At 45.8% G+C, this 20,718-nt stretch overlaps 1 protein-coding gene across 1 annotated transcript in view; it reads left to right on the plus strand.

Moving 5' to 3' along the window:
* The window catches only part of TSNAXIP1 (translin associated factor X interacting protein 1), a 1,372,321-nt gene that overhangs the window by 567,208 nt on the left and 784,395 nt on the right, over window positions 1-20,718 (plus strand). Inside the window, exon 6 of the mRNA XM_033941585.1 lies at window positions 8,759-8,955. Within this exon, the coding sequence (XP_033797476.1) occupies window positions 8,759-8,955 (197 nt within the window). The remainder of the gene's footprint in view (window positions 1-8,758; window positions 8,956-20,718) is intronic.

Raw genomic sequence — 20,718 nt, forward strand, 5'->3', positions numbered from 1 at the left:
CTGTAGTTTCCTGGTTCCTGAGTTTTTATGTGAGCTAATAGCAGGCTTGCTAGAATAACCTGCCGCAGACCTGGACTCTCCCTGGCAGTCACTGTCTAGTCATCAATGTCAGTGCAAGGGAAGGTAGCGCTTTCATACTCGGCAGAGCCACCCTGGTCAGCTCTCCTGCATAGGGGCTTACTGTTCTTCCTAGTTAAACCTGAGACAAAGCTAGGAGGAGAGCTAGATTTGTCACAAAATAAAGGACCACAAACTAAAAGTCTTAATATACAAAAATGAAACCCTAAGATGCTATAGTCTGCATGTAGTACAACACCAGAAAAATAGAAAGAAATACATTTCCTCCTGAACAGTACAAAATATAGATAGCGATATAAATTCTGAAAACTGACACATTTCAATTACTAAACTGAAAATAAAATCACTTTTCCTACCTTTGTTGTCTAGTGTTTTATTTTTCTACTCTTCTTTTCTAAGTCTCTGGTTGCACTTCCTTCATCTGTGCTGCTTTATCCATTTGCTGTTTTTCTCTCCTTCACTTTCTGCCCTACATCCATCATTTTGGCATTAACTTGTAACATTCAACTTTCTTCCATTTTTCTGCTTCCTCCACAAATCTATCTACTATTCCATATCTTTCCTTCCCATCTATCCATGCGCACTATATCCTCCCTATCTCTGCCCTTCCCCACCATCCATGTGTGCCATCTCCTCTCTCTTTCTTCTCCCTTGTTCCCATCTATCCATAAACAGCATTTCATCCATCTCTGTTCCCTTCCCTATCCCTCCCATCCCTGTGCAACGTTCTCCTTCTATATCCCCTTCTCCTCTCTCCCTGTGTACCATCTCCTCCCTCTCTTTCCCTTTCATGTGGTCTGACATCTGTCTTACCATTTTCCTCCTCCTATGTTCTGGGATCTTTATCCTCCCCTCCTTCCTTTCCCTTCTCCCCCCCTCCCTTGTGTTCTGGCATCTCTCTGTCTTTCCCTTCTCCTCCCCCCGCCATAGTCTGGAATCTCTCTCTCCATCTTCCTTTCCCTGGTCTGGCATCTTTCCAAGTTTATTCTACATTTGATATACCGCATTGGCAAAATGTCTGTGTGGTTTACATTTAGTAAAAATATTTAAAAATTAAATAAAATAAAAAATAGGACTATATAATCAACCGTTAAATAAATAAAGAAAAGATTTAAAACTGATTGTGTGCTCCAAGATTCAGATTGATCCTCACAAGGCCTGAACTGATCAAAATCATTGGTCTTTGTCTTCTTCCCATCTCCCTTACCCATCCAGTGATCTGATATTTCTCTCCTATCCCCCTCCCGTGGTCTGCCATCTCTATCTGTCCCTTCCCTTTCCTTTCTTCCCCTGGAGGTCTGGCATCTTTCCTTCCACTTCCTCTCCATCCCTGCAGTCCAGCATCTCTCATACTCTCCCCATTCTATTTTCCCCCTTTCCTCACACGGGATCTGGTGCTTGCTCACCTGGTGCTGCAGTAACTCTTTGATCGTTGGCAGCATAAGTGAAGCAAAAATTCTGCCTTCAGTGACCCGTAAGCTTTCTCTTTCCTACTGTGGGGACAAAGATTCTCCCTGTTCCCTCACTGTCACCACATTTTTATCCCCGTCCCCTCACCATCCCAGCAGTGAAGCACATCTTTCATCCCCATCCCCTCACTGTCCCTGCAGTCTTAATTTTCTTCCCATCTCCCTGCTCAAAGTAGAAAGATGATTTTATGCAATTTTATAGGCCTAAGGCAGTGTTCTTCAACCACTGGTCCGTGGACTGGTGCCAGTCCACATAAATTTTCTGCCAGTCCACAGGGCTGGCACGTCCATCGGGCCCAAGACAGCATTCTTCAGCTGCCGGTCCACGGTGCAATCAACGCAGCGTCTTTGGGCCGGCTCCTTGAGTGCTGCAGTGCACAAAGTCGTGGGAACATGCTCCTATCCACATCCTGCGCCTGAACCAGAAGCCTTCTCTCTGACATCGCAACGTCAGAGGGAAGGCTTCCAGATGAGGCGTGGGATGCGCGAGAGGAGCCACTGCCCACAGCTTTGTGCAATGCAGCACTCAGGGAGCTGGCCCGAAGACGCCTGGGGGGCTGGCCAGAAGGCAAGGCACATGGAGGGAGAGAGACAACAACAGTAGGGGAAATGCTTTTATTTTTTTTATTTAGTGATTGATTTGTCTGTTCAGGAAGAAATGCATTTATTTCTTTTCCTCTGGGGTTGTACTGCTTGCAGAGTCTTGCATCTTAGGGTTTGTTTGTAAATATTAGTACTTTTAGTTTTTGTTCCTGCATTTGCATGCGGTTATCTGTTTTATGGTAGGAATGAATGTTGAAAAGCATACAGTGTGCTTTGTGTATTTTAATCTTGTGGTTAACCATTATGTGTTTGAAAAGGATTAGGTCCCAATTACTGCCCCACACTCTTTCTGTCATTAGCAAGACAGATGCATCTGGGGACAGTATCTTAGAGACAAGAAATTATCTCCCAAACATGTCCAGTTTATTGTCAGCTTTACAACTCTTTTATATAATTTTACATGAGTCAATGTCGTCAGCATGTGACGTAAATACAAACCATATATGGATACAGGTCACATGAAACTTTAAAGAAATAACAAGCATCTTTCTATCTAAAGGCTGAAGTCCAAAGGGTGCCCTGCATAGCAGACAATTTGTTATCTAAAGCTTCTTACAAATACAGCTATGAAAACAATTGAATTCACTTCACAACAAGATAAGAACACATCTTCTCAAACATAAAATGGCCTTGCAGTATTTCAGCAAGAGAAGGCAAACAGTGTCTGGATTTACAGCTTCAAACACAGCCTAAGGAAAACTACACGTGTCCCTTCAGTGTTTTTAATACAATTATATTGTGTGTATATATGAAAAATGAATGGAAAAAATGGCGTTACAATTAATACTATTATGGGGGCGGAGATTAAGTGGAGATTGGCATGACCAGTGATCTTCAATTGCCTGTCTGTGGACACAAAATAATTATTTTATTAACGCCGGTCCATAGGTGTCAAAAGGTTGAAGAACACTGGCCTAAGGTATTGCAAATAAACATTTTAAGCCTATAGTGTGTGTGTATGGGAGGGGTTCTTACTTCTATTTTGATTGAAAGAACTTTATTAAAAGTACAACTTCTGAAGCATGCTGGTCTAGGTTCTGCATTGTACCCAGAAAACTAAGTTGGATTCCAGCCTGCTCCCTTTGACTCTGGGCAAGTCATAGAAATATGATGGCTGATAAAGGCCAAATGGCCCATTTAGTCTGCCCATACACAGTATGAATGAAAGTAACCATTATCTCTTTCTCTCTCTGAGAGATCCCACATGCCTATCCCAGGCCCTTTTGAATTTAGACAGTCTCTATTTCCACCACCTCGTCTGGGAGACTGTTCCATGCATCTATCACCCTTTCTGTAAAAAAGTATTTCCTTAGATTACTCCAGAGTCTATCACTCTTAACTTCATCCCATGCCCTCTCATTGCAGAATTTCCTTTCAAATGAAAGAGACTCAACTCATGAGCATTTACATTACGTAGGCATTTTTGTTCAAACAATTTTTATTAAATTTTTGCACCTAGCAAAGTCACAACAAGAAAAAACTGAACTGATTACAAGCTACAAAACGGATCTTTGCCACTAAAGAAAAGCGAAAGTAGACTACTATCTGAACATCCCCCTTATCCCACCCCCTCTACCCAATCACCCCCCCCTGCCAACCCCCACTCCAACCTCCCACCCCTCATGGGACTTCTCCTCCCCATCCAGACCTACCAGATCCTATATGGGATAGTCTAGAAAATTAGTCCCACTAGAAATTGGTACTCAAGGATTAGGGCCCGAATGTAAGCTGAACTGAGGCCTTTTTCTCCACTTCTTTTCTTTTTCTTTTTCCCTTTTTCTTTTGGGGAGAGTGAATGCTGTTGGTTGTATGTTTAAGGCCTTGTAGTGTTGTTGGGTGTATGTATCGTTTGTCCGTCTGGGGCTTGTGAGTTAATAAGGGATAGTCTAGAAAACCCAGAGTACTAAAAGATGCCCCAAAAAGAGGGAAAAATGACAGTTCCCAGGGCTGGTCTCATAACCCTGGGGGCACTCAACAATCTACAGCCCCCCCCCCCCCGTCTAAAATCCCTCCCCACCCATACACCCCTACACCCAAGGATATCCAGGCTCCTGTGATCAAACTAGTGAGTCCTCCAGGATTCTGTGAAATAGGTCATTGATCCAAGCACAAATGAAGTTCTGTCAATTCCTGCTAGGTGTCCAGCCGACCCACTGACAAATCAAGCCAGGGTATTCAAAAGAAGACTATGCCTCTTAGGAGATAAGGATTGCAAATAAGAATCCCAGAGGAATAAAAATTGGTGCTAGTGCTTAGCTGAACCAGTCGCCTCCCGTGCCTCCCAAAGAGCCAAGGTATGTACCTGAGCCCTCCACTGCCAGAATGAGGGAGGATCTGGAGAAACTCATTGTTGCAGAATATATCTGCGAGTCAGGAGACACACCTTACAACAAAACAAGTGTCCCCCGCAGGGCAACGCACGAAAGGAGCCCGAGATATCCAACACCACCTGTTCCACAGTACCTACAAAAAGAGCATAAGTAAGCCATAATCTGCTTCCAAAATAATCTTATTTGCCAGCCGTCCCACAAGGAATGGGAAATGTATTCAGCTCTCTACCACAATTGATACACGAAGGGGACTCGACGCCACCAAATTTGTGAAGTTGAGCCTAAGAAATGTGTCTCCTGTACGGGACCCGATACCACGTAACCAGGCTCCTGTGATCAAACTAGGGAGTCCTTCAAGATTCTGTGAAATAGGCCATTGATCCAAGCGCAAATGAAGTTCTGTCGTCCATCTGTGCCGTATAGTTTGACAATCTTTTGGAGTCTCAAATTGTAGAAGAGCTTTGTATAACACTGACACTGAAGTCTGTGAAAGCTCAACCTGGCCAAAGAAATCTCAGAGGTGGTGTCCCATAGGATGGTAAAGTTTATCCTGCGAGAGAGACAAAATATAATGTTTTGCCTGACAGTAAAGCAAAAGTATCCCCCCAGCAAGTCCCAAGCAGGTCCCAAGCTGACCCCACAAAATGCCCTCACGCCAACGGCCGAAGCGTACATTATCCATCCCAGGTTCAAATTGGGGTTTCCCAGTAAGCGATAATTGATAATTGATGATCCCCACCCAAGCACCTAGTTAAGGTGTCCCAAACCACCCGCATCGAAGTCAAAAGCACACTGCCCCAAAATTCCAGTGGCAAGTCCCCACCAGCAAAGTGAAGCAGAGCCTGTAGCAAATAAGAGGCATAAAAAGCAGTCTCCCGGAAAACTCAGCTTTCGGGTTCTGTCTTGAAGGCTGACGCAGCAAGTCCTCCCTGATTAGTTGGGGGACTGCTTTTGTACGTCTCTATAGTCTAGAATATCTCACCTATTGCACTGGAAAAGGAGATTATGTACTTACCCTGGTAAGCTCTTTTCAAGTAGATAGGTGAGACATTCTAGACATCTCCCTGTCCTTGCTGTGCCTGCTTGCAAATTTCAGAGTTCAGGTCATATGTCTGTCTCCCTATGCTTCTCCTATCTGTCTTCCTATGCTTCTCCTGTGGAGACCGGTCAGCCCTTTGGGGCTAGAGAGCGTTTTGTGAATGTGTTCTCCATGTTATAGGAGTAATTCTTGAGCTTCTTTGAAGTCTATGTTGCTGGTTAATAGGGCTGTTAATTTGTTTTGAGCAGAACACTTGTTTAGCTTGTCGTTGCAGGTGCCTCTACTTCACAGATGGTAGTGCCTCTCTATGCTTGGGTACGGACTGATGGGAGGAGCTAATCTAGCATGTGATGTACCCTAGAGGTGGAGTGAAAAACTTATAGTTCTCTTCTGCAACCCATGAAAGTAACCCTTTGGTCTAGAACAGGGGTGGGCAATTCCAGTCCTCGAAAGCCGGAACCAGGTCAGGTTTTCAGGATATCTACAATAAATATGCATGAGATAGATTTGCATCTCAAGGAGGCAGTGCATGTCAATCCATCTCATACATATTCATTGTGGATATCCTGAAAACCTGACCTGGCTCCGGCTCTCGAGGACCGGAATTACCTACCCCTGATGTCTCACCTATCTACTGGAAAAGAGCTTACCAGGGTAAGTACATAATCTCATTTTCTGTAACTATGCACATATCTTCAAGATCTTCTAGTTTGCAGACAGGCATTTGCATGGACAGAGTGTTGGAAGAGTATGGGTAAGACTCACACTTATGCATGCAACTGAACTCCACTAACTTGGAACATGAGGATGTTACTGGCCAAACTTTATGGTAGATATCCTGCAAACAGGATGGTTGGATAGGCTGGAGTGAGCTTGGTGGAAACTTCAGCATTTGGAACCTAGGACAATACCAGGTGGACTTTACAGTCTATGACCCAGAAATATCAAAGAAGAGACAAGTTAATTTAATCATGTATTTTTAATAGGTATAACTAATGGGCAGACTGGACGGACCGTTCAGGTCTTTATCTGCTGTCATTTACTATGTTAAGTTACAAATTTCAATTTGTTCAAAATTCTGCTGCATGACTTATATTCTGCATGACTTATATGCTCACATCACCCCTCTCTTCAAGTCACTTCACTGGCTCTCTGTTCGTTTCTACATACAGTTCAAACTCCTTTATTGACCTACAAGTGTATTCACTCTGCAGCTCCTCAGTATCTCGCCTTCCTTATCTTTCCCTGTACTCCACCTTGGGAGCTCCATTCGTTGGTTAAGTCTCTTGTCTGTACCCTTCTTCTCTACTGCCAACTCCTGACTCCATCCCTTCTACCTTGTTTGGAATGACCTGCCTGATTCAGTATGTCGGGCTCCGTCTCTTGCAGTATTCAAATCCAGACTGAAAGTCCACTTTTTTGAAGCTGCATTTAAGTTCTAACCTAACCCACTTGTAAAGCATCCATATGTTTGTCATTCCCTCTATAGTTCCCTACCTTATGTGCCTCATTATTCCCTCTGTAATTACCTGAGCAACATGTATAGATTCACCCTTTTATCCTGTTTGTCTGTTATAATTAGACTAGTGTTTAAGCCCGTTAGATTAACGGGTGCTAGAATATATGTGAAAATTACTGAAAACTTAATGTGAGAGCTTTAATATCCATTGTATGGTTGATTTATTTAAAGTTTTTATATTTTTCCTATTTGTTGCATACTTTGTGCTTAATAAATTGTTTTTTTGTCCATTTTTTCTGCAAATCTGTATAAGTCTGAGTATCTGTGTGTCTCTCTCTCCTTGTCCAGTGTTTCTTGTGGTTTTTTTTTCAATGTCTCTTTAGATCCCTGTCCAGAAATTCTGAGTGTCTTTGTCTCTCTCTCTCCTTGTCCACTGTATTTTTTTATTTTTTTTTTTCAATCTGTCTCTTTAGCCCCCTGTCCTTCTGTGAGTGTCTGTGTGTGTCTCTCTCTCCTTGTCCAGTGTTTCTGTCCTTCTGTGAGTGTTTGAAATTTGTTTTGACAACTGTGGAAGCAAAGAAGAACGTACATACCTCTTTACTTCCATTCAGGTTAGGTTGAGCTGCCACATTTGTTCTGGGAACATCACAAAACTGTCTGCCTGTATTTCTCCCCAGCCAATTTCCCTCCCTCTCAAGTCCCTGTGCACCACTTGCCAGGGCGCATCCTCCCACGATCCCGGTCTGCATGTTTAGGTGTGGCTGTGAGTTCGGGCTCTTCAAATGAGCTGACAATTAGGTGTGTGTGTGAGTTCGGGCGAGTTTGGGAGGAGCTGGTGCTTAGTTGTGCCTGTGCATCCATGGTTTCTGCCACCGCTGCCACTCCTATTTAAAGCGGCCTGCTGAGGTTCGCGGCCGGCTGTAGCGAACCTCGCAGGCCGCTGTCCACCTCAGTAGCATGTTCCCTCTGACGCGATCGCATCAGAGGGAACGTGCTACCATGTGGAGAGCGGCCTGAGAGGTTCGCTACAGCCGGCCGCGAATCTCAGCAGGCCGCTTTGAACATGAGCGGTAGCGGCTGTTGCGGGAGGATGGGGGGGGGAGTCGTTGACGTGCAGGCCGCTGTGAACAGGAGCGGCGGCAGGACCATGAGGCGGGAGTGAGCTGTTCGGCTTCCCCTATCTGGGGAAACCGCCGTGCCGAGAAGAGCCGGGAGTGAGTTTTTCGACTTCCCCTATTTGGGGAAACCGCCGTGCCGAACTCAGCTGCGCGTCGGGAGTGAGATGTTCGACTTCCCCTATCTGGGGAAACTGCCGTGCCGAACTCAGCTGCGTGTGGGGCCATAGTAAGCGCGGGGCATTCTGCACTCTTGGCGGCCACGGACATACGGATCATGGAAGCACGCCGATAAGAATGCGCATGCGCCGCCTACGGTTTTATTATATAGATTGTAAGCTGTTTAGATCAGGGACTGTCTCTTGTGTGTTTCATGTACAGCACTGCATGCGTCTGATAGCACTATAGAAATAATAAATAGTAGTAGTGGTACATATATCTCCAGAATTTAAGTGGGAGCATTTATATCAGCTCTATGCCTGACTAAGTACTTATGTCTAACCACATACAAGCTTATATACCCAGCTATGCTAGTATTCTATCAAGGAAAATAAGTACAAACTACAAATTAATCACAAGTAAAACTATCCTGATGTAGATTTAGCTTTCTTGTATAGATGTGGGCTGGAATATAAGGGACACTTAACATGAAGCTTTTTATTTAGCTCAACAGAGGGAGAAAATTCGTTCTTTGGAGCCTTTGCATTCAATGCTGATTTCTATGTCAGAGAAGTGTAATCAGAAGATATTGTCAATGCGGGATGAAGAAAGAAAGGAAATTAAGGCAATGAAAAAAGAAAAACTAATTTTGCTTAAATATATTGACAAAATGAAGGAAGACAAGATTTCTTTGGCAACTCAGGTAAGAATGATTCAGCCACTGATGAAAGCAAGGCATAGATCAGTCATTTTCCAGCTTGGCTTTGTAACCTAGTATAGGGTCATGGTGTAATGTAATGTAATGTAATTTATTTCTTATATACCGCTACATCCGTTAGGTTCTAAGCGGTTTACAGAAAATATACATTAAGATTAGAAATAAGAAAGGTACTTGAAAAATTCCCTTACTGTCCCGAAGGCTCATAATCTAACTAAAGTACCTGGAGGGTAATAGAGAAGTGAAAAGTAGAGTTAGAGGAAAAATAAAAATAAAATAAACATTTTAACAAGACAGCATTGATCTAAATACTTTGGAAGGTAGAAGAGAGGAGAGAAAGGAATAGAAGCAGAAGGGGGAGCCGTTGAACAGTAGAATTCTGGAGAAATTTAAATGATAGAAATAGAACAAAACAAATACAAAAGGCAAAACAATAGATAAGATTAAAGATAAATCATAAGCTGGAAAGAAAAATAAAACAAAACTTTGTCTTCAATCCACGGTTTCAGCGTCAGTGATGAAGTGGAGCAAGTAAGTTTAGGAGAAGCGATTGACGTTTCCAGAAAGGGCTTCTTCAGGGAAGAGACTTGGCAGACAGTCTCAGGATGTCTATGTCTCCTCCCCTGCGATGTTCTCCCATCCATGCATTCCCTCCCAGACACACTGCCCGTGCCCCAGCCACTCCAAGGAGGCTGCCCCAGATGAGGCCCACGGTGCTATTAATGATCCAAGTGTATGGGAGCCAGTCACTTTGAGTAAGGCAATGCCTATAATTTCATATTCTTATCTCTCAATGCAAGAATAACACTGTGTTATTCTTGCAATGGGGACTAGTGTGTGGCTCAAACTTACTGAACTGCACGGAGCTACATGAGCATCATGACAATGAGCAATAGAAGATGGGGAGGAAGAGAGCATTATGAGTGAGCAGTGGTGTTGATTGGTGGAACTGAGCACTTGGTGTTGGTGGGGTAGTGATTACAACAATGAGCAGCAGTGGGAGCTGGGGAAAGAGGGATTATATGAATGAACAACAGGGGTCTGTGAGGATATTGGTGAAAAGTTAGTAGTTGGTGCTAGTAGTGGGTGCAAAAGTGAGAAATGGAGACTGAAGGTGGAGGTGAGAGTGAACTACGGGGGCAGAGAAATGTTTTACTTTTTCTCCATTTACAAATAGGATGAAATCAGGCATACAGTTGGATGATATCATCTGATGGGGTTGAAATGAATTTGAATTATCAGAACAGAGCTAGCACATTAGAGTCCACATAGATTAGGGGTGTCAAATTCAAATCACATAAGAGGCCAAAATCTAAAACACAGGCTAAGTCGTGGGCCAGATTTTTTATTAAGATACTTGCCCCCTCCTTTGCTGATGCGCAGTGTGGGCCCCAGCGCCGGTGGCAGCTCCAATGCTCACAGGACTTCTTTGAGCGTCGGATCAATCACCGGCGCCCAGTGGCTTACCTAGCATATGTGACACCCGGGGCCCATCATTTTTTGACACCCCCCCATCTATATGAAAAATATGATTTTTAGTAACAATCTACATATCGCACAAGAGTGTACCTAGGAAAAGGCAGCATCTTAAACACTGCAGTGAGCACTAGAACACCAACACATACATTGTAAAACTAAACAAACCAGATCCTGCACAGTCAATTGATCCAGTACAGTCGATGCTATCAGAAAGCCATGTCCCTTTCATACACACAGACAGATACACCTTTGCCCAATATGGAATAATCACAAACTAAAAATAGAAATATGTAGACAAAAGTTAAACTGAACTGCCAAGAAACCAGACTCTGCATACAATGCAACACCACAAAAACAGTAATACATGTCCTCTAATACTGTGCAAAATATAAAGACAGTAGATGTAAATTTGAAAAAACTGATACATAACAATCACCACTTTACAAATTAACAAATAAAAATAAAACAAATAATGAGAAATATGAAAATACCATTTTATTGGACTAATCCCCGTAAGCTTGGTCCTCATCCCCACAAACCACCTGATTCCATCCACACAAGCCTTGAATTGTTTGATATTGAACTTATTATATTAAAGTATAAAAAGAAACAATATTCTGTACAATTGTCAATTTATAAATCAGCGTCTTCTCCCCACTCTCTCTTCCCCATTTCCCTTCAGCGTCCTCAGTCCACTCTCTCTCCACTTTCCTTCAGCGCACGCACATAAAAACAAGCAAGTAATTTTATATCATTTTCATTCTATTCATTCATAGAAATTAAAGTCTAAATAATGCCAGCCACATAACAAAACATGATTTTACAAAAATAATTCCCTGCAGTCAAGCCTGCAAGGATTACTAGATGTCTTTCAGCGCTCCCCTCCCTCCTCGTTACCTTCGTGGCCAAGTCAAAATGATCTACCAACAATAAAATTTTAAAAACACAAAGCACATTGTACGCAGAGAAAATGTTAATTATCATTTATATTCCGCGGGTTTTCAAAGAGGTCAAGGCAGATGACTTTATGCAATGTCACCTCAGTAACAACTATACAAAAATAGACAAATATACCCCCTCCCTTTTTATTAAACCGCGATAGCGTTTTTTAGTGCAGGGAGCTGCACTGAATGACCCATGCTGCTCTTGACGCTCCCTGCGCTAAAAACTGCTATTGCAGTTTAGTAAAAGGGGCCCTTAGTGCAAAATATAGATAGCATATATAAATTCTCAAAACGGACACATTTTGATCACTAAATTGAAAATAAAATCATTTTTCCTACCTTTGTTTGGTAAGAACATAAGAACATAAGCAGTGCCTCTGCCGGGTCAGACCACAGGTCCATCCTGCCCAGCAGTCCGCTCCTGCGGTGGCCAAAAACAGGTCAAGGCCTGTCTGAATCATCAGAAGGAGCTCCCCTGCCACCTTGGTTTCCCATTTAAGTTCTGCCCTCCTATCGAAGTCCTAGCCCTCCGGTCTTGCACATGCACGACCAGGTTGGTTTACTCAGTACCCCACGATCCCTCTATCCCTCAGGAATCCATCCAATCCCTGCTTGAATCCCTGTACCGTACTCTGCCTGATCACTTCCTCCGGTAGCGCATTCCAAGTGTCCACGACCCTTTGGGTGAAAAAAAACTTCCTTGCATTTGTTTTGAACCTGTCTCCCTTCAGTTTCTCAGAATGCCCCCTCGTATTTGCTGTCTCCTTCAGTCTGAAGAATCTGTCCCTATCCACCCTCTCTATGCCCCTCATGATCTTGAAGGTCTTTATCATATCTCCCCTGAGTCTCCTTTTCTCCAGAGAGAAGAGCCCCAGCCTATCCAGCCTCTCGGCGTATGAGCAGTGTTCCAGCCCTTTTACCATTTTTGTTGCTCTCCTTTGGACTCTCTCAAGTACCGCCATGTCCTTCTTGAGGTGCGGCGACCAATACTGAACGCAGTATTCCAGATGTGGACGCACCATCGCTCGATACAATGGCATGATGACTTCCTGTGTTCTGGTTGTTATGCCCTTCTTTATGATGCCCAGCATCCTGTTGGCTTTTTTCGAGGCTGCTGCGCACTGTGCAGATGGCTTCAGTGATGCATCCACCAGCACACCCAAGTCTCTCTCGAGTCTGCTGTCTCCCAACAATACCCCCCCTAATTTGTAGCTGAACAACGGGTTCTTTTTCCCTATATGCATGACCTTGCATTTGTCCACGTTGAAGCGCATTTGCCATTTGTTTGCCCAGTCTTCCAGCTTGTCCAGGTCCCTTTATAGGTCCTCACACTCCTCCCTGGTCCTAACTCTGCCGCACATTTTGGTATTGTCTGCGAATTTTATAACCTCACACTTTGCCTCCTTTTCCAGGTCATTGATGAATATGTTAAAGAGTAAAGGCCCCCGCACCGATCCCTGTGGCACACCGCTCGTGACTCCCCGCCAGTCAGAATATTGACCCTTTACTCCAACCCTCTGCAGTCTACCCGACAGCCAGTGCTTGATCCATCTGTGCACATCCCCTCCCACCCCATGGCTCCACAGTTTCTTAAGTAGCCTTTCATGTGGCACCTTGTCGAAAGCCTTTTGAAAGTCGAGGTAAATGATGTCTATGGGCTCCCCATTGTCCATCCGACTTCTTATTCCCTCAAAGAAGTACAGAAGGTTCGTTAGGCACGACCTTCCCTTACAGAATCCGTGCTGGCTTGTTCTCAGTAGGCCATTCCTCTCGATGTGCTCACAAATGCCGTCCTTGATCATAGCTTCCACCATCTTCCCTATTATTGAAGTCAGGCTTACCGGCCTGTAGTTCCCGGGGTCACCCCTCGATCCCTTCTTGAAGATCGGTGTGGCATTTGCCAATTTCCAGTCCTCTGGCACCTCACCAGTTTTCAAGGATAGGTTGCAAACATGTTGGATTGTGCCCGCTATTTCCTGTCTTAGTTCTTTCAGAACCCTTGGGTGGATCCTGTCCGAGCCTGGTGATTTGCCGCATTTTAACCTGTCTATCTGTTTGAGGACATCCTCCCTACTTACCTCTATGTGCTCTAATTTTTCAGCCTGTTCCCCACTCATGAGCTCCTCTGAGTCTGGTATATTAGATGTGTCTTCGCTCGTGAAAACCGACGAGAAGAACGTGTTCAACCTCTCAGCTACCTCTTTATCCTCCTTAATCACTCCCTTCTTGTCCCCATCATCCAACGGCCCTACCTCCTCTCTCGCTGGTCGCTTCCCCTTAACGTAACTGAAGAATGCCTTGAAGTTTTTCGCCTCCTTGGCCAGCCCCTCTTCGTATTTCTCTTTTGCTTTTCTAACCTCCCGGTGGCATTCCTTTTGGCATTTCCTGTGCTCCTGGTGATTTTCCTCTGTTGGGTCCTTTTTCCATCTCCGGAAAGATACTTTTTTGTCCTTTATCGCCCTCTTTACTTCTATTGACATCCAAACCGGGTCCTTTGATCGCTTGTTTTTGCAGCCTTTCCTGAAATTGGGGATGTACATTCTCTGTGCTTCCTGCAGGGTGTCCCTGAATAGGGTCCAAGCGCTTCCCACAGTCTCCATCCTAAAGATGTTTCTGAGCTTCCTCCCCACCATTTCCCTCATAGCAACGTAGTTCCCTTTCTTGAAGTTCAGCGCAGTTGTTGCGGTCTTCCTAACTATGGTTGTCCCTCTTTCTAATGTGAATCTGATCGTGTTGTGATCACTGTTGCCTAGTGGTCCTCCCACTTCTACCCCTCTTGCAGGCCCCCCTAATCCGTTTAGGATGAGGTCAAGAGTAGTACCCCCTCGCGTCGGTTCTTTGACTAGTTGCTCCATGAAGTAGTCCTTCACAGCTTCTACAAATCCTGTCTCCCTAGTGCAGTTGGAGTGACCCGTACTCCAGTCTATCCCTGGGTAGTTGAAGTCCCCCATCACTGTTACACTTCCAGTCCTGCACTCCTGTCTCAATTCCGCTTCCAAGTCGTGTCCGACTCCCTCTGGCGTACCAGGTGGTCGATAGTACAGCCCCAGTTTTATGCCCGCACCCTTGTTTCCCGGTAATTTGACCCACAGCGATTCCAGCCCCTCTGCCTTCGTTGCCATATCCATTCCGACCGAGTGAATAGATTCCTTTATATATAGTGCTATGCCTCCCCCCTTTTTGTGGGTCCTGTCCCTCCTATAGAGCTTGTACCCCGGCAGCGCTATATCCCATTGATTTTCCTCTGTCCACCAAGTTTCTACAATTCCAATTATATCCAGGTCCTCCCCCTTGGCGACGACTTCTAGTTCACCCATCTTGGCCGTGAGGCTTCTTGCATTTGCGTATAAGCACCGCAGGTCCCGTCGTTTTTCTTCCACTTCTGCATTTACCTGGTCCACTTGCCCTTGGATTTCTGGCAGTTTTCCCGCTCTCTGTATTTCTGCTTTACCCTCAGCCTTTACCATCTTAGCTTTCAGCTTCCCCACATTCCTGCCACCCCACTTTCCCGCTTTTCCTCTGGGATTTTTAGCCCTACCGGCCCCCTCCTGGGCTGTCATCCCTTGAGCCTCTGTTTGATCCCCCTTGCCTTGTGGTGCTTCTATATTACCCTCGGCTTTCGCCCTTATGCCACCCAGTCCCCCTGTGTCCCCATGCTCCTTAGTCTTCTCCCAGCAAGCTCCCTTTACCTGATGTTTCCCTCGCTGTCTGATTTGTAGATCTTCCGGTCCCTCTGTTTCCTCCCTGCAGTCAGCCCGTTCAGCATCTGTTCTGGATGCTGTTGTCCGAAGCGTCAACATCAGATCAGCTGTCGGCTTTCCCCCTCTCTTCAGTTTAAAGCCCTCTCGATCTCCTTCCTCAAATTGGTTGCCAGTAGTCTGGTTCCCGCTGTGCTCAGGTGCAGGCCGTCCCGCCGGTAGAGCTTGCTCTTTCCCCAGAAGGACGTCCAGTTCCTCACAAAGCGGAAGCCCTCCTCCTGGCACCATCTCCTCAACCATGCATTCACAGCTTGGAGGTCTGCCTGCCTCTTTGCATCTGCTCTCGGTACAGGCAAGATCTCTGAGAATGCTATCCTCCGGGTACTCCGCTTCAGCTTTCGTCCCAGGACCCTGAACTGGTCAGTCAGTGCGTCCATGCTGAAGTTCCTCCCGGCTCACATCGTTTGTTCCGACGTGGATTATTACCGCAGTCTCCTCTGTCTCTGCTCCGTCCAGGATCCTCTCGATCCTATCAGTGATTTCTCGTGTCTTGGCCCCTGGGAGACAAGTCACTAGCCGTAATTTCTTCAGTCTCTGGTTGCACTTTATTCTTCTGACTGTGCATCCAATATTTCTTCCCTTCTTTCAGCCTCCTGTATGCTTCCTCTCCTCCAGACCTCATTCCCTCCCCAACTTTTTCTTTGTTTCATCCTGTCCCCTTCTTTCTTTCTCTCTCCATGCCCCCTTTTTTTCTGTATGTCTGTCTTTCTTTCTCTTTCCGTGCCCCATTTCTTTCTTTCACCCTGTCCCCTTCTTTCTTTCTCTTTCCATGCTTCCCTTTCTTTCTCTCTCTTTCCCCATGCCCCATTTTTTTCTTTCTTTCACCCTGCCCCCTTTCTTTCTTTCTGAATCCCTGCCCCCCCCCTTGCTTTCTTTCTGGCTCCCTGGATCCCCCCTTTCTTTCTTTCTTCCTTCCCTCCCCCCATGCCACCGCCGCTACCACAACCATGCTGCCACCACCGCCAGGGAAAGGCTGCCACTGGCCATCGGAAACAAGCCAGCGCCGAATTCGCCCTCCTTCTTTTCCCGCCGGCTGACCAACTCTGGCTGCCCGATGTCAATTCTAACATCGGAGAGGATGTTCCGGGCCAGCCAGGCAGCAATTGGCTGGCCCAGAACGTCCTCTCTGACATCAGAATTGAGGTCGGACAGCTAGAGTTGCTCGGCTCGGGGAAGAGAAGCAGGGAGGGAGAATTCAGCGCCGGCTTCTTTCTGATGACGGCAATGGCAGCCTTTCCCCGGCGGCAGCCTATTCCCCGGTAAGTGGCCAGCTGTAGACCCCCTCGGGCCTTGCACCCGAGGCGGACCGCCCCCCCCCCTAGTCGGCACCAAAACCCATGCTGTGCGCCAGCAAAGGAGGGAGTCTTAGTAGAAGTATAGGGATACAACCTCTCCAACCCCACGCCAGCTACAAAATAAATAAAAAAGACTTTTCCTCTCTTTTAGGTCCTAGTTCATGCTTGCTCTCTAACACCAGCTCTAGCAGGATACATATTTCAAATCTGACATATTGTAATCACAAAATAGAAAATAAAATTATTTTTTCTACCTTTCGTTGTCTGGTCATTTTGCTTTTGGTCCCAGTTTCTCTTTCTGATTTTGTCTGTCTTCTAATTCTCTTTCCAGTGTCTGTTGTCCATTTTTTTTCTCCAACATATTGATTTTTCCTTTTCAACATTTCTTCTTTTTTCTTTTCTGCTTCTGTCCACTCAAATCTCGCCCTCTTTCTCATCCTTCTCTTTTTTAAATTTTCAGCTACCTATCAATTTTCCATCTTCTCTTATTCTGTAGCTCTCCCATTTCCCATCTCACTCCTTCCCCAGCCTCCTATTTCCTTCTGTCTCCCCTCCTCTCTCCTCTTGGTCCAACATTTTGCTCTGTCTCTTTTCTGTTGTTGTTCTTCCCTCCCCCCTTGATGCTGAACAATGAGATGGAAGGGAAAAAAAAGAAACGCTGCATCTCTCTCTCCCTTCCACTCCCAGGCCTAACATTTCTCCATCCCCTTCCATCTCCAGATTCAACTTCTCTCCCTTTCTCTTCCCACCTGCTCCCCATCCCATCAATCCCCCTGTCTGCCTGCCTCCCTCCCCCCAGATCCACCATTTCTCCCTTTCTCTTCCCAACGGTTCTCCATTCAAGTAACTTTTTCCCTCTTTCTCCACACAGGTCCAACCTCTCTCCCTTCATCTCACTCTCTTCATAGCCTGTCATGCCTTTCCCTCTGGCACCGGTCCAATGTTGCTGCAGGGCTGGGGAATCTGCCAGCCTTGGTGATTCGGGAGTGTTGTGTGTAGCTCCTCCTCCTGCTTTTTGCCTGCTGCGTTCTGTCTCCAATGACACGCAACTTCCTGTTTCCACCCAGGTGGACCGCAGTGGATGGAGGGCAGGAGGGGGAGCCATGAATAGCACTGCCGAGTCGCTGCCGAAGCCGGTGGACTTTCCAGTGTGGCAGCAGCAGTGTCGGACCGCCATGGAGGGGAGGACATGCTGAGCTCAGAAGAGGAAGGTCAGGAACGTTGCCGCGGGTCACATAAAAAGGCCAGGCAGGCCGGATTCAGCCCGTGGGCCTTGTGTTTGACACATGTGGCATAGATGCTCCCTCGTGATTCTCCTCAATCTATTCCAGTCTGCTGCTCAAATATATGTGACCTAGCTTTCGTGAATATATTTTCTTTTGCAACTTTCAATCAGTATATAAATTTCTATATCAGTTACCGGTAGTTATTTTATTTTCAAAGAGTAGTAGTCTATGAGATCCAAATTCTGTAACTGGCACCATTGTTGGCGCTCACCTTAAAAGTGGCTGTCGATTGCATGTCGATCACGCGACAGCGCCAGGTACAGAATTATGCCTCCAGCACTGGAAATATAGGCCATGGTTTTCCTGGCCTACATCTCCGATGCCTATCTATGATGTGAATTGCGCATCTGTAGGTGTTTTAGGCTCCTAATGCAACTCCCAATGCGATAGGTGAGACATTCTAGATAGATAGGTTATATCCCCATAGCCATGTGCATCTGCAGAAGGAATCCATTCTGAATTTTTCCTCTTGTCTCTGCTGTAATTCACTAGGCTCCTTAGCTCCACCTACAGTTCTTTCCTTTTGCATGCGTGCCTGTAGGAGTGTTTGTTCTTCTCTCCCCATTTTATTAGGCATATTTTTCATCCCTTTTTGGGGAATTCTGGTGCTTGGAGCATTTTTTCAGTTCTGTTTGCTTTGCGAACACACAGACTTTGGTCTGTAGCTGACAGGCCGATCCCACTGGGTACCTGTTAGCCAGCCTGCATAGTTTTCATTGGAGCTCAGAACTGCCCCTGAAGTGGTCTCACCTACTGTTAAGCAGGGGTCAAGCGCAGGCTGTTGGGCACCTTTAGGAGACTCAGCGGTGTCTTGTGGGGTGCCAGCTGCATCTTCTTGCCTCTGCCGGACCTCCCCAACAAAACTCCCCACCCCGGAACCCCCCCTTGGGCTTACCAGCAAGTTGGACTGGACGGCTTTTCGCATGTCCGGCCAGCAGGCCCGCCTCTGTCCAAATGAGGCGGGCCCGCCCCTCCCCTGCCCAACCCTCAAGATCCTAGGGCCTGATTGGCCCAAGCGCCTAAGGCCCCTCCTATAGCGGGAGGGGCCTTAGGCACCTGGACCAATCAGGCCCTAGGATCCTGTGGGATGGACTGGGGAGGGGCGGGCCCGCCTCATTTGGACAGAGGCGAGCCTGCTGGCCGGACGTGCGAGAAGCCGTCTGGTCCAACTTGCTGGTAAGCCCAAGGAGGATCCCGGGGTTGGGGGGTTCATTGGGGGGGTCCGAAAGGAGGGGATGGGCAACCTCCCGCCGGCGATCTTAGGGGGGCCATTGGGGGGGCCAGCAGGAGGGGTTGGGTACCCTCCTGCCACAATCTTCGGGAGGGCCATTGGGGGGGTCGGCAGGAGGGGTTGGGTACCCTCCTGCCATGATCGTCAGGGGAGTAGGTTCTGTTGGCAGGAAGGGTTGAGCACCTTCCTGCTGGCGATCGTCAAGTGGGGCGGGTTCTGTCGGCAGGAGGGTTTGGGCACCCTCCTGCTGCGATCGCTGGGGGAGGGGAGACTTGCGGCCGTAGATGCGGCTACTATACTAATCACGGCAGGGAGATCCTTTCCGTGATTAGGTACAGCGGCCGCATCTACTTACCATGTAGGCCAGCATTTTGTTAGCATACATTGTAAGCGTCTCCCGTTCTGTTAGGGAAACGCATAGGGCCGCCTAGGTTCGCTTAAGGCTACCGCCTAGTCTTAGGTGAGCTTAGGCGGGCTTGCGGGCCTTTCTAGGCTCCCTCGAGGCGGCCTGCCTGGGGAGCACTTTTTTTTTTTTTTAGAAAATGTGCCTCCCGATTGGCTGATTAGACAGCTGTAGGACGCCTACAGCTGCCTACAATCGGGAGCACTTTGCAGAATCAGGGCCTCAATGAAGCTACAGAGAAATATTTTTAAAACTAATAGGAGGAAATATTTTTTCATTCAGAGATTAGTTAAGCTTTGGAATGCATTGTCAGAGGATGTGATAACAGCTGTTAACATAGGTTTAAAAATGGTTTGGACAAATTCCTTTTGGAAAAGTTCATAATCTGCTATTGAGACAGAAATGGAGGAAGCTACTGCTTGCCTTGGAATGTTGCTACTATTTGGGGTTTTGATGGGTACTTGTGATCTGGATTGATTACTGTGGTAACAGGGTCCATCTTGCCAAGTATAATGGTCTAACCCAGTATGGCTATTCTTATTTTCTTCATTCAGATCCTTTTCTATTTTTTGAAGAGTGTTCATTTGGCTCTAACCTCTTTCACTTCACCTTTTAACCATGCCGGGTTTTGTTTACTCTTCTTTCCACCTTTAATACGTGGAATAAATCTGGTTTAGACTTCCAAAATAGTATTTGTAAACAACATCCATGCCTAATTTAAAGTTCTAACTTTTGGGGCTGATCTTTTTAGCTCCTTTTTAACCATTTTCCTCCTTTTATCATAATCACCCTTTTAAAAAATGAAATATTGCTACAATAGATTTCCTTTGTGATTTCAGTTCAGATATTAGGCCAAATTTGTTCATGTTATGATCACTGTTTCCTAGTGGATTCAACACCTTTACTTCTCAAACTATGCCCTGCATTCCACTAAGGACTAAATCTAAAATAGCTTCCCCTCTTGCTGATTTCTGGACCAGTTGCTTTAAGAAGCAGCCATTTATTACATCTATTTTTTATAGTTTAATTATATTCGATATAGCACATTTCCATTGAGTGGAAAATAAAACGAGTGGTGTACAATAAAAGACAATTAAAAGAAAGGAACTCCAATAAAATAAGACAGGAAAGATCAAACATCCATACAAGAACAAAAAAACAAAACAAAACCATAGCAAGCAATACAAATGTATCTCCTAAATCTCTGAGGGAAGTAGGGATTTGTACAAGCTAGATTATGTTGAAGTTAAATTAAATGCGTCGTTGAAGAGAACTATTTTCAGCAGGTTCTTAAATTTAGTGAAAATTGATTCAGAGCAAATGGATGGAGGAAGATTGTTTCACAATTTTGG

Source organism: Geotrypetes seraphini, chromosome 4, assembly GCF_902459505.1.
Source record: "Geotrypetes seraphini chromosome 4, aGeoSer1.1, whole genome shotgun sequence".
Lineage (NCBI taxonomy): Eukaryota > Metazoa > Chordata > Amphibia > Gymnophiona > Dermophiidae > Geotrypetes > Geotrypetes seraphini.